This window comes from Callospermophilus lateralis, chromosome 13, assembly GCF_048772815.1.
Source record: "Callospermophilus lateralis isolate mCalLat2 chromosome 13, mCalLat2.hap1, whole genome shotgun sequence".
NCBI classification, from domain to species: domain Eukaryota; kingdom Metazoa; phylum Chordata; class Mammalia; order Rodentia; family Sciuridae; genus Callospermophilus; species Callospermophilus lateralis.
This window is the reverse complement of record NC_135317.1, coordinates 67314564-67331292: the sequence shown is the minus strand read 5'-3', so window position 1 is coordinate 67331292 and position 16729 is coordinate 67314564. Positions and strand designations below refer to the sequence as shown.

General features: G+C 32.2%; 1 protein-coding gene across 3 annotated transcripts in view; it reads right to left on the bottom strand.

Annotated features, from left to right (window-relative positions):
• Window positions 1–16729, bottom strand: part of Ush2a (usherin) — a 724044-nt gene that overhangs the window by 601259 nt on the left and 106056 nt on the right. For all 3 annotated transcript variants that reach the window (XM_076831652.1, XM_076831654.1, XM_076831653.1), the window contains exons 9-10: window positions 6617–6812; window positions 3850–3980 (exon numbers count right to left, since the gene is read on the bottom strand). In XM_076831652.1, coding sequence (XP_076687767.1) covers window positions 3850–3980; window positions 6617–6812 — 327 coding nt within the window. The remainder of the gene's footprint in view (window positions 1–3849; window positions 3981–6616; window positions 6813–16729) is intronic.

The following is a 16729-nucleotide window of genomic DNA, read 5'->3' as shown; positions in this document are numbered from 1 at the left end:
AATAAAAACAAATAAATAAAAAGGGCTGAAGCTATAGCTCAGTGGTAGAGTGCCCCTGGATTCAAGACTCAGTATTACAAAATAAATAAATTAAAAAAAAAGAGATCATAAATAAGTGATCTAATGATGCATCTCACAGTCTTAAAAAAGAATCCAACCAAACCCAAAATTAGTTAAGGGAAAAGAATAATAAAGATCAGAGAAGAAATAAATGAATACAGTCTAAAATTATAATACAAAGAATAAGTGAAATTGAGTTCTTTGAAATAATTAACAAAAATGAAAAACCATTGGACAAAGAACCTAAAAGAAAGAAAATACCCAAATAAATAATAGTACAGACAAAATGAAGATATTTGTATAGATACCAGTAAGAAATTTTTGAAAAATTATATGCAAATAAATTAGAAAATCTCAAAGAAATGGAAAAATTTATAGACACATATGACCTTCCAAAATCAAACCAACAGAATATAAAAAGCCTAAATATATTAATAACAAGCAATGAGGCTGAAGTAGCAATAAAGAATCTCCAACCAAAGAAAAGCTCAGGACTAGTTGGATTCACAAGTGAATTTTGTCTGACTTTTGAAAAGCTAATATCAATATTCCTCAAAATACTGCATAAAATAGAAAAGGAAGTAACTCTCTCAAACTTATTCCATAAAGCCATTATTACCCTGCTATCCCAAACTGATAAGAACAAAAACAAAAATGTACAGCAATATCCTGATGAACACAGATATAAATTCTTAATATATGCAAATAAAATTCAACAATATATGCAAAAGATCATACACCATGATCAAGTTAATTTCATTACAGGAATGCAAGAATGATTCAAGATATTTAAACCAATATATTTAATACAGAACATGAAAAAATCAAAGATAAAAAAATCATAAGATCATCTCAATAGACACAGAAAAAAAGCCTGTGATAAAATTCAACATATGTGCATGATAAAAACCATGTGTAGAAGGATCAGATTTCAACATACTAAAAGCTATATACAACAAACCCATAGCAAATATTATACTGAATGGGGAAAAACTGAAATTATTTCCTATAAAATCAGTAACAAGACATAGCTATCTCCCATCACTGCTCTTATTCAATATAAAACTTGAAATTTTTGCCACAGCAATAAGGCAAGAGAAAGAAATTAAAGGTATACAAATAAGAAGAAAGTCAACTTATCCATATTAACAAATGATGCTTCTATATTTAGGGAGCCCTAAGAACCATACTAAAAGACCTTAGATTTGAAAAACAAATATTGCACAGTAACAGAAAACAAAATCAACATATACCAATCAAAAATTAGTAACTTTCCTATACAACAATAATGAACCCACTAAGAAAGAAATCCAGAAAATAATCCCATTCACAATAGCTTCAAGAACATAAAATACCTAGGAAAAAACTTAACCTAGAAGGTAATAAACATCTACAATAAAACTTATAAAATAACAAAGAAAGAAATTAAATAAGATAATAAGTGATGGAAAGACCTTCCATCTTCATGGATAGGCAAAATTAATATTTTTAAAAATGGCCATACTACCAAAAGCAATCTATAAATTCAATGCAATTCCTATCAAAATACCAATGATTTTGTATACAGAATTTTATAAATCCTTAAATTCATGTGAAATCACATAAAAACGAGAGTAGCAAAAGCAATCCTGAGCAAAAACCAAAAACAAATGAATAAAGAAAATGTGGTTTATATACACAATGGAATATATTTGGCTGTAAAGACAGGATACATTACCCTGTCATTTGCAGCAATGTAGATAAAACTGGAGGTTATTAACTGAAATAAGCCAGACATATGAACAAATAATGTCACACATTCTCACATTTGTGGAAATTAATAAATTTACCTTAGAGAAGAATGGAATAGAATAGTGGTCACTAGAAACAGGTAAGACACAAAGAAGGATAGAAAGAAACTCAGGAAGGGGCACCAAAATACGGTTACAGTGGAATAATTAGGTCCTCCCTTCACTTTCTTTCTTTCTTTTTTCTTTTTCTTTTTTTTTAACAGCACAGTAGGGTAATGACTAGTTTAAAACAATCTGTATATCAACGTGACATAGAACAGTATGAAATTCCCATTACATAAAAATCATTGATGGAAACACTTTTTACCCTAGTTTTATTTTTACACATAATATACATGTATCAGGTTACCATAATGTACCCCATTGGATGTACAAATATTATGTTTCAATGAATTTTTTTTTTAATCCAAGACATCAGGGCTCAGGCAGACTCTCTCTTCACTCCTCCAGTATTTTTTCAATAAATATTTATTAGGTGCTATTATTTGAGACAATTCTGTTTATGTTAGAGTAAGTAAACAAATTAACAAAGACTATAATAAAAATAACATGGAGAGATGTGAAAAACAGCGACTTGACAATGACTTATTGTGTAATTATTTGGTAAGTAGAGATTTTTTTTTAAATTTATCAAAATTTGAATTGTGGCTTCAATGACAAGCAAGACAACTGTTCTGAAAGTTCATGGTAGATATATAAAGATAAGGTATATGAAGATGCAGTCAGAATTTACTAATCCATAAATAAATGATTGTACTATGACTCTTTCTGAGCAAACAGCCCTTTGATAGCATAAAATAAAAATAGAGGATAGGAAAGGCAGCAGAATACAACAGACACCAGAATGGCAATATGTAAATCAATGGTTGTGCAACTGATGTGATTCTGCAATCTGTATAAGGGGTAAAAATGGGAGTTCATATCCCACTTGAATCAAAGTGTGAAATATGATATATCAAGAACTATGTAATGTTTTGAACAACCTACAATAAAAATTAATTTAAAAAAAATAGTTGAAACTGTCATTGTTTATTCTTTTACTCTTCATCTTTTTAATAAAGCATATGATATCCTCTTATTAACATACTATAGTTACTCTTAGGGCTTTAAAATATATATTTTGTCCTAGTTTATATTTTTCTTTTATAGTGGAAAAACAGTTTTGCATGCATGCTCAAAATTATATAACAAACGTGTTTTTGTCTTGAGCTTATTGTTTACAAAAAGTACTTGTAACTAGATTGCAGTTTATGCTCCTCGCCACTGTATTCTAAATTATTTATAACAGAATATGTAATTATTAAAAATTAATATAATGGAATTGCTTCTTCAAAACATATTTTTGTTTAACTATTTTCAGAATTTTCACTAAGAATAGATAAAAACTTTAGCTAAAGACCCCCCTTTAAATATGGAGCTTCTGCTTTGGCTTGAGATAGGATATATGGACCCAAGTTAGTTTGAATCTACATTTAAGTAGGTATATATCAGTATTTGTAATATAGGTAATAAGAATATTTAAAAACCATAAAAATCCATTGAACTTTCATGTTAAGAGAAAAATTGGAATAAGAAAATTAGAAGTAGGGTTATCATGACTTCCATTTGGATATTCACATAAGTGACTTTGCTGTACTATCTTCCATGGAACTTTGGGGAAATTTCTTATTTATTAATCATTTATGAGTATTAATTTATCAACAATTTCAGACATATTCTTGGTTTACTTTCCAGTTTACTTGGAACTCTCATCCTCCAATTTTGCGACATTTGCAAAATTTAAACTACAATGAACCTTTTTAGTAGTGCCATATTTCATGTCTATGATAAACATTGCACAAGACCCCTCCTTAAGTGAGAAAGGAGCTCTATAAAATGCAAACACAAACAGAGGACTTCTTGGAAAATATGGTCTGCCATTGCACAGGGGCCATATCTCTCAAAAGTACTTTCTGGAAAAGAAAGCCATTCTTTATCTTCAATATGGAAAAAAACTCACCAGATCACAAAGGAGGCTCCTGTTTCTAGTGCCAGCTTTATCACAATCACAGGATTTGCAAACATCAATGGCTGAAGGATCTGCACCCACTTGTCGGAAAAAGTAATCCTTGCACAGTTCACAGTTCCTCCCTGCGTCAGAGAAAGGTTATGCATTGTGACTTCCAATTCATTAAAATCAGCTGCATAATTCAAAATTAAAGACTGTATTCCTTTGAGAGAATTCTATAATTTTCGGGACGTCCATTTTAATGCACCTTTCATCTCTACCTGCCAATTTAGTGATCCAGAGCATATGAAACAATGAACCTGTTACAAACTGTGCTTTCCTTCATTAAACTCCCATCTGTTATATAATACCTCACTTCTAAAAAGCTATGCTTTGTAAGGATCCATACATTTTAAAAGAATTTCTTTCAAAACTTAAAACATTTCTTCTATGACCAGGCTCTTCATCTCTACCAAATAAGAGAAATTTCTACTTGTAGTAGATGATACTTATATAGTTAGAAGAAGGAAGGTAGCATTAGATATATTTTACCAAAACTCAATCTTGTAAAATTGGAGACTTCTCTTAATGTAATTGATTATTCTATAGTTAACATGATTAAAAGTAAATGCTTCTGTTAGTGGTCATTATTTTTCATTCAAATATCCAAATAGAAATTTAATATATTTGGATATACCAAGCAATATTCCTATTAAATGTTAGAATAATCTTGCCATTTTTTATATATGTAAAAAGCCCTACAGTACAAAGAATGTGAGTAGCATATAAGACAGCAGAAATAAACTGATAGCTATTTATTTTCTCTTTAAACATTATGCACTTTGCTCAAATATTGCTTAAAATGTCCCAGTATTAGACTACAGAAATAAATGAAAATTCACATTTATGGATCCTGGTTATGGACTAATTAACTGAATTTATAATGTTTCTAAAATATTTCCAGTTGTATATGCTGATGGCTCCCAAATCTGCCTTCAATCTAGAAATCTCTCCTTTATTTATCATCCAATAAATATTTCTGAAGTGATTGCCATGTTGCAAACATTGTCCTAAATACTGAGAAATGTAGTAGTAAGCAAAACACACAACATCCATTTCTCATCACAAAACTTTCTCCAGTCTAGTGGGTAAGATCAATCTTAAATGAGTAGGAATAGATATACACTTCTCAAGAGTGAGAAGCCTAAGATACCACTAAAGAATATGGATGATTCTGATCTTTCCTGAGGCACCATAAAAGGTTTAGAATAAAGAAACTATAGGACTATTTTCACCTGCCCACTAGAGTGTTCTTCCTATAACTCTTGGACATACACACTGAATATTTCCAAAACAGTACTTGGCATCTTCTCTCTTAGCTTGATCCTCCTGAATCTCCTAACTTGATGGGCAGTGCCAACTTTGACTCTACTGCTCAAGCTGGAAGCTTAGGTATCAATCTTGACTGGTCTCTTCCCCGAACCTACTTCCTGCTTACAAAATGCTCTCCTTTTTCAATTCTACTTCTATCAACATCTGTTTAAATGTATCTCACCATTATTTCTGACCTGGGCAACTATAGCACATAACTAACTGTTTTTTTCCAAACCATTCTTGACCTTCTCTAATCCATTCTCCACTGGACAACCAAATGAATCTTTGAAAAACACAAAACTGATTACATCCCTTTCACATGTAAAACCCTTAAGTGTCATCTTATTGACCTTGGTACCCACAGTGATCTGACTCTCCTACCTTCCTACCTTCTTCTTCTTCTTTTTTTTTTTTTAATCTACCAGCCATTTCTCCTCCTAGTTCTCCAAAGATGTCATATTTCAAGCTCCTCTAGGCCATTGCAGATGTTTTCCTTACTGGAATCCCCACCTGATTAACTCCCATTGCACTTGCCATGGCCTAGTACTCATAGAACAACTTTGGAATTGTTCTTTGAATAGTCTGCCTCTCCTACTATAGAACAATTCAAAGGCAAGAAAATCCATTATCTTATTCATCTTCGTATCCCTAGACCTAGCCAAGTCCTTGTGAAACCTTATGTCACCAATAATCATCTAATAAATTCATTCATGCTTCATAGCATCAATTTCATATCCATCACACTTGGGCCATGATATTTAATAAATTCAGATGCTGCCTATTTCTGTTTCTAACATACTGCCCTTCAGAAAATAGTAATTTTCAATGACTAGTCCAAATGTTTTAAAACAGGAATTTATCACTTTCCGCATTTAATTAGTATTTTACAAAAGAGTATTCCCAGATTACCATTTTTCCATGCTAAGTCTAAACAAATGTAAACACCCCCATGTGAGAGAAAACAGAAATAAGAAAGGTAAAAATGACAAAAGAATGCTTGTTTGGGGATTTTTTTTCTTCAAACTAAACATTTCTGAATTATAAAAATGTATTTATGATTCAGTCAAACAGTATGAACTCTTAAAAAAAAAAAAAGCAAAAAAAAAAACTTTTTCTGGGTTGAGGATGTAGCTCAAAGATGAAGCACTTACCTAGCACGCATGTGACCCTGGGTTCAATCCCTAGCACCACAAAAAAGAAAAAGAAAGAAACTCTTCCACAAAAGATATAGTTCAGGACAAGAGTGCCATTTGGAATTAGGGAAATTTGATGAACCAGCTTTGGTTTTCAAACTTCATAATATGTAAGCCCATTCTTACATAAGATAACAATAAATAATGTGCATTGTTTATAGGTGCACACAGGCTTTGGGGGCCAAATGAGCAATTTACCATTTGCTGGTTACCTGTAGTGTTATGCTGGCAGGCATCACAAACTCCTCCTCCTCCTCTCTGGTGCTCAAGAGGAAAAGGATCTACAGAGGCATTGTAATGGCAGCTCCTGGAATGGCCATTGCACTGACAAGGTTTGCAATTGAAAGCGTGAAGTTGATTGCCTCTGCGGAAAGGCTTGTCATTATACAGTGGCAGGCAGCGATCACACTGGAACAACAAAATCATATAACAATAAATATCAGCTCAGATTTTTTTCTATTAATAATCTAGTCTTTCTCACTAAATGGAAAGCTAATATCCATTATTTAAAAGTCAAGGATCACTGTATTTGAAAAATGTTTATAAGTCAGGAAAAAAAAAACTCATTATAGGCAAGAGTTATGCTTGTTTCAAAACCCTTAAAAAATGTCGAAACACTAAAACTTCATATCCTCAATTATAACTGTAAAGGAAAACCAAAAATAATAAAACTAATGTTAATTTAGTACGTTAAAACATTACACACCTGGAAAACCAAGTTGCTTTATTTCTTTGCAAAAACTTTATCAACAGTACTTTGAACAATGATGCCCTCTTGTACCATATCTTATATCCTAAATAAGCATTTTTTTCTCCTATGCCTTGGTGAACTGTGATTCTCATTCCAAAATTTGGATCAGCTTTCAACATTTTGACCTTTGTGCTTTTAGTGTTGTGAAACATCCCTGAGAATTGCTCTAATGTAGTGATTTGGCTAGCATTACTTCCTCAGGGGTATCTTCACCTTATTCTTTGCATGGCAACCACTTTCCTCATTGATGGGAATTTCACCCTCCCTAAGGAGCCTGGCTGTACATCTAGAATCTCTCAAAGGGCAGCAATGATTAACTTTTTCTTATAAATCCACTAAAGTTCAATTTGAATTTCACCTCCACATTTTCTTTCTTCACAATGCTTTAATTTTTGTCAGCCAATTCCCTTGCAGTGAATGATGGTGTTTGTCAAGTGTCACATGAGTATAACACTAACAAAGAGGTAACACAGTCACATGACTCTCTGTGAATAAACTGGTCTGAAGGTGCTATGATCAGTCCAATATTCTTCAAAAGAAGAGCTATAACTTGTCACTAGTTATAATGTGTATCTCTTATAAGTTTCCACAGTAATTTCTGGATTGAAGAGCCAGCAGCTAAGTATGTGTATGTAACATAAGATTTAAAAAAGAAATAGAAAAATTATAGATTATTTGACCACCAAGTCCAAATATTAACATGATATAATTCCCTTTCAAACTTGCATGTATATCTTTTATATTTTCAAAATTTGTACTGTGTACTCCATAAATTACATAGCCCCATATTTTAGGTATCATGAATTTATTGCATTATTTGTCACGATCTCCACAAAATAACTTTTAATCATTCTGCAATTATTACACATTCGGTTTTTCTCCACACTTATTTTTTCTAGGGAGTGCCGATGTATCTGAGTATTTCCTTAGGAAAATTGTAAGGGATGAAATCATATTATCAAGTAATAAAAACATTTTTATAGATTTTATTAAATATTACTTTAGAAAAATTTTACCATATTAAAATTATCTCTTCATTATTTTGATTTTAAAAAATGTATTAATCACTGTGTTTTTTATGTATATTATGTCTTTGATTACCAGTGAAGCCAAATATTCCTTATCTATTTTTTGGTTATACAGTCCTTTTTTAAAAAAAAGCATTGATTTTTCTTTCACATATTCATTTTAACTATTGATTCTAAAGTTCTTATCAGATACTACAATTTTCATTTTTACCTATAAAACAATGGAGATTTAATTCATAATTTTCAAAATATTTATTTCTTCTACCTTATTGGACAATTTTTTTCTGCATAGTAGTTGATGTGGTATTGTGGTAATGGAGACAATTTGGTTTTCTTTTTTCTGACTGTAATGCAAATGTCTTTAATGTTACAACTTTTATAATGATGTTGACTACTGATTTCAGGAAGACAATTTTTAAACATTTTAAAGAAGAAATATCTATTGCAAAATAAACAAGATGCCATTATTTAAAAAGGAATACATTGTAAATTTTATTCAATTCTGATTCTTCAACCTGTTGAACTGACAAATCGTATAATCAATTAGTAGATTAAATGGAATCTATACCTGCATTCTTAAGATAAACTCAACATCAGTAATGGTAAATAATGCTAAGTAAAAAAATATTATTTAGAGAACTGCATGTATACTCATAAATGAGACTGCTCCATGTTTTTATAAGGGTTATTAAACTAATTTTTCAACTTTTAATCATGATCAATACATATTTGTATTTTTAACCTTCATTTTAATGTCTTGATTATCTGAAAATTCTCCTTCCGTGCACACACACACACAAACCTATTATATTTAGCCAAATTACATTGCATATAAAGTATGATTACTTCAAGATGAGATTTTAAAAATAGAATAACTAAATAAACACCAGAATTTCTGAAAATGTTTTTCTTATACTTCATGAAATACTTTTTTGTTGCTGTTCTCACAGTGCTGGGGTTTGAATCTAGGGCCTCAAGCATCATAGGTAAGCACTCTACCCACTGAGGTGTACAGCCCTACTGTGCATTACTGATGTCAGTGTGACTGCCCAAAGCACTCAGTGCCAGTGTTACCTATTAAATTACAAACATAAAAATCACGTTTCCCTGTCTTTCCATAAAAATTGTCTTTTGCTCTTTGCTCTTCAAAATTGTTAAAACTATTTTGATATTAGGACAATAAAGAGCATTCTATGACATTTAGTAACAAATATTTAATATTTTAGAACAGTTTGACATATTTCATAATCATTATTGGAATAAAGTACAGTACAAAGCGTTTTTGCCAGTTTTTACTTATTCCCCACTGATCCACAGTTTAACCATTTTTTTCCTTTAACATTCTTAAAGGGAGAAAGAAAGAAAAAGAACTTAATTGTCCAGTGTATTGCTGTTTAATGGTATTCTTAAAAATTTAGCATGAAAACAAAGTGAGATTTTTCTACTTAACTGAAGAGAAAAAGATAATACAGATGTTACATAAATATTAGGTAACATTTTCACATCAAGCAAATGTCACATTATATTAATGAGGTAATAATGCACACTATATTTTGGTCAATTTAAAAGTTTATGTAATATTCTTTTTGGAGTGATGAGAATTCTTTGTCCCTAATACCATTCCTAACCTTTTGGGCTTTGCTTCTCCCACAGTGCTCTATTAATACTTGATCTTGCTTCTGTTGCTTTGAACTGAAATGACTGATTTACTGATATGTATTTTTCAGGACATACAAGTTATTGACTTTTATACTTCTTATGTCATTCACACAGTAGGAGCATAATAGACAATTGCTGAACTGTTAACTGAAATATAATCAATGATATTTATGTCCAGAGAAAGCTGTACTTGAAAGAATTTAGAGAAGACACACAATGGACCCAATTCACAAACAAGGTAATAGCTATATGAAGAATTCGTACTTGGCTGTGATAAGATTATTTGCAATAAATCACCACTCACAGATATAAATTCAAACTCATTTTACAAAAGAAAGTTATGCTACCAACCATTAGGACATTGTCAGCTATAAATCTTTGGCTAAAAAATATTTAAGAAGAAGAAACGACCCCGTTAAGTGTTTCCTCACCATCAATAACCAAAATAGACATTATTATTGCGGTATGTATATAGGTGACTGTATGACCAATGTGATTCTGCAACCTATACAATCAGAAAAATGAGAAATGATACCCATTTGATTCAAATGTATGAATTGTCAAGATCATTGTACTGTCATGTGTAGCTAATAAAAATAAATAAATAACCATAAGCAAATCAAATTTATATCACAGATTCAAAAGTTACAGTTCTCTGTAGGTTACAAGCCACTAGCTTGGTTCAACAACTAGTGCTGTCACTTCCTAATATTAAATATTATACATTGTAAAAGGGCCACTGTAAAAAGTAACATGAAATACATACCGTCAAGCCTTAGAAACTATATTAAGCATTTAAAATTGGTTGCTTCCATGAATGGGCAAAGAAGCTCTGGTAGATATACAAAATGGAATATTATTTAGTCATAAGAATGAAATCTTGTTATTTTCAACATAAACAGAACTGGAAGATAACATATTGAATGAAATGAGTCAGGCACAGAAAAGACAAATACTGCATGTTCTCACTTATATGTGGAAACCCAAAAGATGATCTCTTTATTCTGTACCTCTCTAAGAGGTACAGAATAATTTAAAAGTCCCCAGAATCTGGAAGAGGGATGGAAGGAAAAAAACCTAAAGAATATAAGAGCACAGTCAATAAAACAAATGATTTAAGAATATAAAGGCACAGTCAATAAGACAAATGATTTATGTTTATGTATAGTAAATATGGTTGATGACAATTAATTGCATACTTTAAACAGCTAGTAGAGGGGATTTTGAATACTTCCAACACAAAAAAGTGGTAAATATTTGAGGGAACAAATGTAATAATTACTCTGATTAGATATTACACATTGTATATGTGCAATGAAATATTATATTAGGTCCCATAAATATGTACAACTATATTTTTAAACTTTTCTAAAAATGAGCAAAATGAATTATCTAATTGGATTCTCTAGGTCTTGGGGTGCATAGTATACCACATCTGATTTCTATGCTTTGACTTGCTAGCCTGTGTTCTTGTGTAATTACCTGACTCTCTTTTTTTCTTCTTCTTCTTCTTTTCTGATCCAATAAAATAGGAGTGCTAATTCTGGCCTCATGAGGTTGTTTTAAAAAGTAAACACTTATCAGAATATCTGTCACACAATTGGCCTTCAGTAAACATTACCTATTGCTTTATTGCATTCACAACTGGTGTTAAGGTCTGTAAACAAGTCAGATTGGCACCTGTTATTTTGCCAGAGAAATGTTAAAGTCTGTAAACAAGTCTGGATGGCACCTGGCCAAATGCCAGAGGGAGTGGTTTGTGAAGTAACAAAAGCGAGCCATTAAGTGTGGAGATTCCTGATTGGTTGACTGCTGTATCTAGTTTATGCTGATTAAGATAAGCTGTGCAAAATGTATAAATACCTCTGTTATCCTACAATAAACTGCTTCCACTCCTGCTGCATCAATCTACACAAGTAGTTCGTCACCCCCCGGTTATTCTGCTGCAGGCGGCCTGCGGCAAACTGGAAACTAGGGAAATTAGATAATATGGGCAATGTCACTGGACAATTAGTCCTTGAATTCACTTTACCTGTATGAATATCAGTTTATTCATGTCTGTTTTCCTCAGCTCTTTTGCTGCTATGACTAAATGACCTGACAAATACAATTATAGAGAAGCAAAAGTTTATTTGGGGTCTCACAGTTTCACAGGTCTCATTCTAAAAACAGTTGACTTCATTCCTCAAGATTTGTGAGTGGAGGAAGAGTGTGGAGGAGGAAAGCAGCTTATGAAACTACCAGGAAGCTGAAAGAGAGACTCTACTTGCTTGATACAAAATATGTACCCCAAAGGCATGCCAACAATGCCAGTCCTCCAGCTACACTCTACCTGCCTTTGGTTACCACTCAGTTAATCCCTATCTGGGGATTGACTCGTTGATTGAGTTAAGGCTCTCATAACCCAATCATTTAACCTCTGAATGTTCTTACACTGTCTCACACATGAGCTTTATGGGGAACACCTAATATCTAAACCATAATAATCTCTAAAAGGAAAATAATTCAACATCTTATTAAGGACAAAATAATATTAGGATAAGGGGTAATATTTAAATAATACCCAAAACAAATCCTGGCAGATGTTATACATTCAAAATCTGGAAGTTACGGGTAGAGGAAGAAAGAAGAGGAAGAGGTAAAAATGCAATGCAGTTTTTAAGATAATATATGACTGTCAATAATATATGACTGCCCTTATTAAATGTATTATTAGTAAACATTAAGAATGGACTGAGATCATAAATATACTGGTATATGATCAGTATATTTGGCTGAAGTGCCCTATAGAGTGGAGCAGGAGTAATTTATGACAAAAAAAAAGATGAACAAAATTTATTTCTCGTTAATTTTAACATTTGTAGGTATGACTACCAAGGAGGTTTTATCAATACCTACTTCCTAGGGGCCATCAGATATCATTAGAGTCTAACCAATACTTTTATAGTAGCCAGGTATGGGAGAGATATGTTCTAATGGAAGAAATGGGAGAGAAGATGAAAACTCACTTTCTGACTCCTCAGATTTGAAAGAGAGAAATGAGCTCATTAAATTTGCTTCTCCAGCTCAATTAGCCATGCAATTATCCTTATTTCAAATATTTTTAAAACTTTAGTCCATTGTAAAACTTTGACCAAAGGCAAAATTTTACTATAATGATCCCAACTTGTTTTTTTGCCTTTTTTCAAAATATTCTTATTGAAGAATTTGTTTGCCGAAGGTGATGTTTTTATTTTTCAAGTTGTCCTCTCTTGAATTAAAGTTGGTAGAAGTGATATGGAACCTGTGGCCCTGTCACACTGATTACAGATGCAGTTTGTCTTCTACAAAGCAACTGCTGGCTGTTTGAATTTGGGATATTGCCTACATGAGTTAGTGGAGCAAATCCAGCAAATGCATTCCTTTGATATTTCTGTGAAAACAACATTTTTCCCTTTTTAATTATGATCTTTAAAAAAACCTGTCATTGGAGATTTTTATTGTTACTAGCAACAGAAAAGCCACTATCAAAAAGCCTTATTATAAATAAGAGTGGACTAAATGCTGTGTCAGTGCTCCAAATACACAATCCTGGCCTCCTTAAGGCTCAAAATCAAAGAGGAATTGTGCTTCTGACTTACTGAAGTGGATTTGGTCCTACCGACTATTTGTTACTAAAAATTGCGGGCCTTGTTTTTGTGCAGAATTTTTAACAACCTAGGAAAATATGGGCAATATGCTAAGTTCTGGGAAAACAACCACAGTTATCAGTTTACAACTTTAATATTTGAGATTTTTTAAAATTATTATAATGCCAAGATAACAGGAATTTGTAGAGAGGATCAGTGCAGACTCTGTCCCTAAAAGGGCGGTTTGTCCATGAACAACATTTGTGCACATTCCACTGAACCCACACATTCCACTGGACATTCAGGAAGGTAAGATTTAAAGCTCTTTGAGTTAGATTTTTGAAAATGAGGCGTTTACAATAGCCGAAAAAGAAAAGAAAACTAGGCATATGCTTCAAAGTAAGAAAATGGTTTTCAAACATCATGCTTAAAAGAAATATAATCCAAACATTTATATAGAGAGAATAATATTCATAGTGTAGTTTGAATTTTTAAACCAAGTTTTAAATAACACAGAGTATAATCCTATTTTCTAGATAAAGATGGATTCATCTATGAATATAAAGATACAACTTTAAGAAGAGAGAGATGACACACATTTATTTACAGTAAGAATAATATAAGAAACAAAAAAGTACATAAACCAAGAGTACTTGCCAAGGTTATCTATCAGTAGAAGGGTTAAAAATGACTTCCACTTTTGAAACTATTTTCCCACAATGTGCATTTAGTATTAATGTAATAAAACTGGGAACAAATAAAATGTAACTGCATGGATGGTTACAAGAATATTATATATCATTTGCATTATTTGTGTGTAACATTTCACTACAAAAAGCTTAGAAAATTTAAATGTTCCAGTTTTAAATTATACACAGATGATAAATTACAGATAAAACAATTCTCTTTTCAAGTAAAAAAATATAGGGTGAAAGAGTTTATCAGTTATCACTAAGGTGTAGGATTTTTTTAAAGATTTTTTTTCAAAACAATGAGATTTATATATAGAAGAACCGATCTTGAGAGATGACTACCTTCATTTCTGTTTTAAAATATGATTGACAACATACACAACTAAATGACTCACTGACATCCATTCTGGCCTTTAATCCCAAGGATAATTCTATGCTATTATCATATTATATTTTTTTTACAAAGACAGATAAAAGAGAAGGGATAATTTTGTAGTTGACCCTTTGATTGTAAAGTTTCATAAAGCTATAAAAATTTGGCCACGTAAGTGTGTTTTTCACAACTCCTTTTGGACAACACACCAAAATTTATGACAAAATGGAAGAAATAACAATGGGTGAAATATGAGTAGTTTTGGAATATTTATAATTTTCATCTTTTTATAGAAATCATTGTACTATTTCATTTAAAATATAGAAAAGTATATGTCTTATATCTTATGCAATTCATGAAGCCAGCAGTTTTCTATTTAATGTTTCTCTCCTCTCCAGTTGATCATTTGTCACTTTTAATTAGGTTTCAGTTTGTTCTGTAACAACTGGATTCCTCCAATATGTCCCTGATGCTCAAATTATAAGATTAGACAATAGCTCTATCAAGGTCAAGGACCTTTATCACTGATTCATCTAATGGCTTTCATTTTGATAGCTTCTTAAAAGCTACTAATCAACTCTACTAAGTTGCAGCCAAATACTTTGACATATTCAGGTAGAAAAATCATTGAATCTAGAAGACACTGATGAAATTTATGTTATTACATTATATTCTACTAATACACAATGACATTTCTCTCTTCTTGGTCATGGGTTCTTTTGTTACTATTAGAGACTAGCAAAGACAATCTTTCAAAGATAATCCACAGGCCCCAAACCATTTGTATCAACTCTACTCCTATCAGTCTCAATTTTCCTCATTTATTTTTTTTTAAATTTTTATTTTTGGCTGTTCAAAACATTACATAGTTCTTGATATATCATATTTCACACTTTGATCAAATGGGTTATGAACTCCCATTTTTACCCCATATACAGATTGCAGAATCACATCGGTTACACATCCATTGATTTACATATTTCCATACTAGTGTCTGTTGTATTCTGCTGCCTTTCCTATCCTCTACTATCCCCCCTCCCCCCCTACCCTCTCCTCTTCTCTCTCTACCCCCTCTACTGTAATTAATTTCTCCCCCTTGTATTTTTTTCCCTTTCCCCTCACTTCCTCTTGTATGTAATTTTGTATACCCCTGAGGGTCTCCTTCCATTTCCATGCAGTTTCCCTTCTCTCTCCCTTTCCCTCCCACCTCTCATCCCTGTTTAATGTTAATCTTCTTCTCATGCTCTTCCTCTCTACTCTGTTCTTAGTTACTCTCCTTATATCAAAGAAGACATTTGGCATTTGTTTTTAAGGGATTGGCTAGCTTCACTTAGCATAATCTGCTCTAATGCCATCCATTTCCCTGCAAATTCTATGATTTTGTCATTTTTTAATGCAGAGTAATACTCCATTGTATATAAATACCACATTTTTTTTTATCCATTCGTCTATTGAAGGGCATCTAGGTTGGTTCCACAGTCTTGCTATTGTGAATTGTGCTGCTATGAACATGGATGTAGCAGTGTCCCTATAGTGTGCTTTTTTTAGGTCTTTAGGGAATAGACCGAGAAGGGGAATAGCTGGGTCAAATGGTGGTTCCATTCCCAGCTTTCCAAGAAATCTCCATACTGCTTTCCAAGAAATCTCCATACTGCTTTCCAAATTGGCCGCACCAATTTGCAGTGCCACCAGCAATGTACAAGTGTATCCTTTTCCCCACATCCTCACCAGCACTTGTGAAAACTACAGAACCCTAAAGAGAGAAATAGAAGAAGATCTTAGAAGATGGAAAAACATACCCTGTTCATGGATAGACAGAACTAACATCATCAAAACGGCGATATTACCAAAAGTTCTCTATAGGTTTAATGCAATGCCAATCAAAATCCCAACAGCATTTCTTGTAGAAATAGAGAAAGCGATCATGAAATTCATATGGAAAAATAAAAGACCCAGAATAGCAAAAACAATGCTAAGCAGGAAGTGTGAATCAGGCGGTATAGCAATACCAGACTTCAAACTATACTACAGAGCAATAGTAAAAAAAAAAAAAAAAAAACAGCATGGTACTGGTACCAAAACAGGCGGGTGGACCAATGGTACAGAATTGAGGACACAGAAACCAATCCACAAAACTACAACTATCTTATATTTGATAAAGGGGCTAAAAGCATGCAATGGAGGAAGGATAGCATCTTCAACAAATGGTGTTGG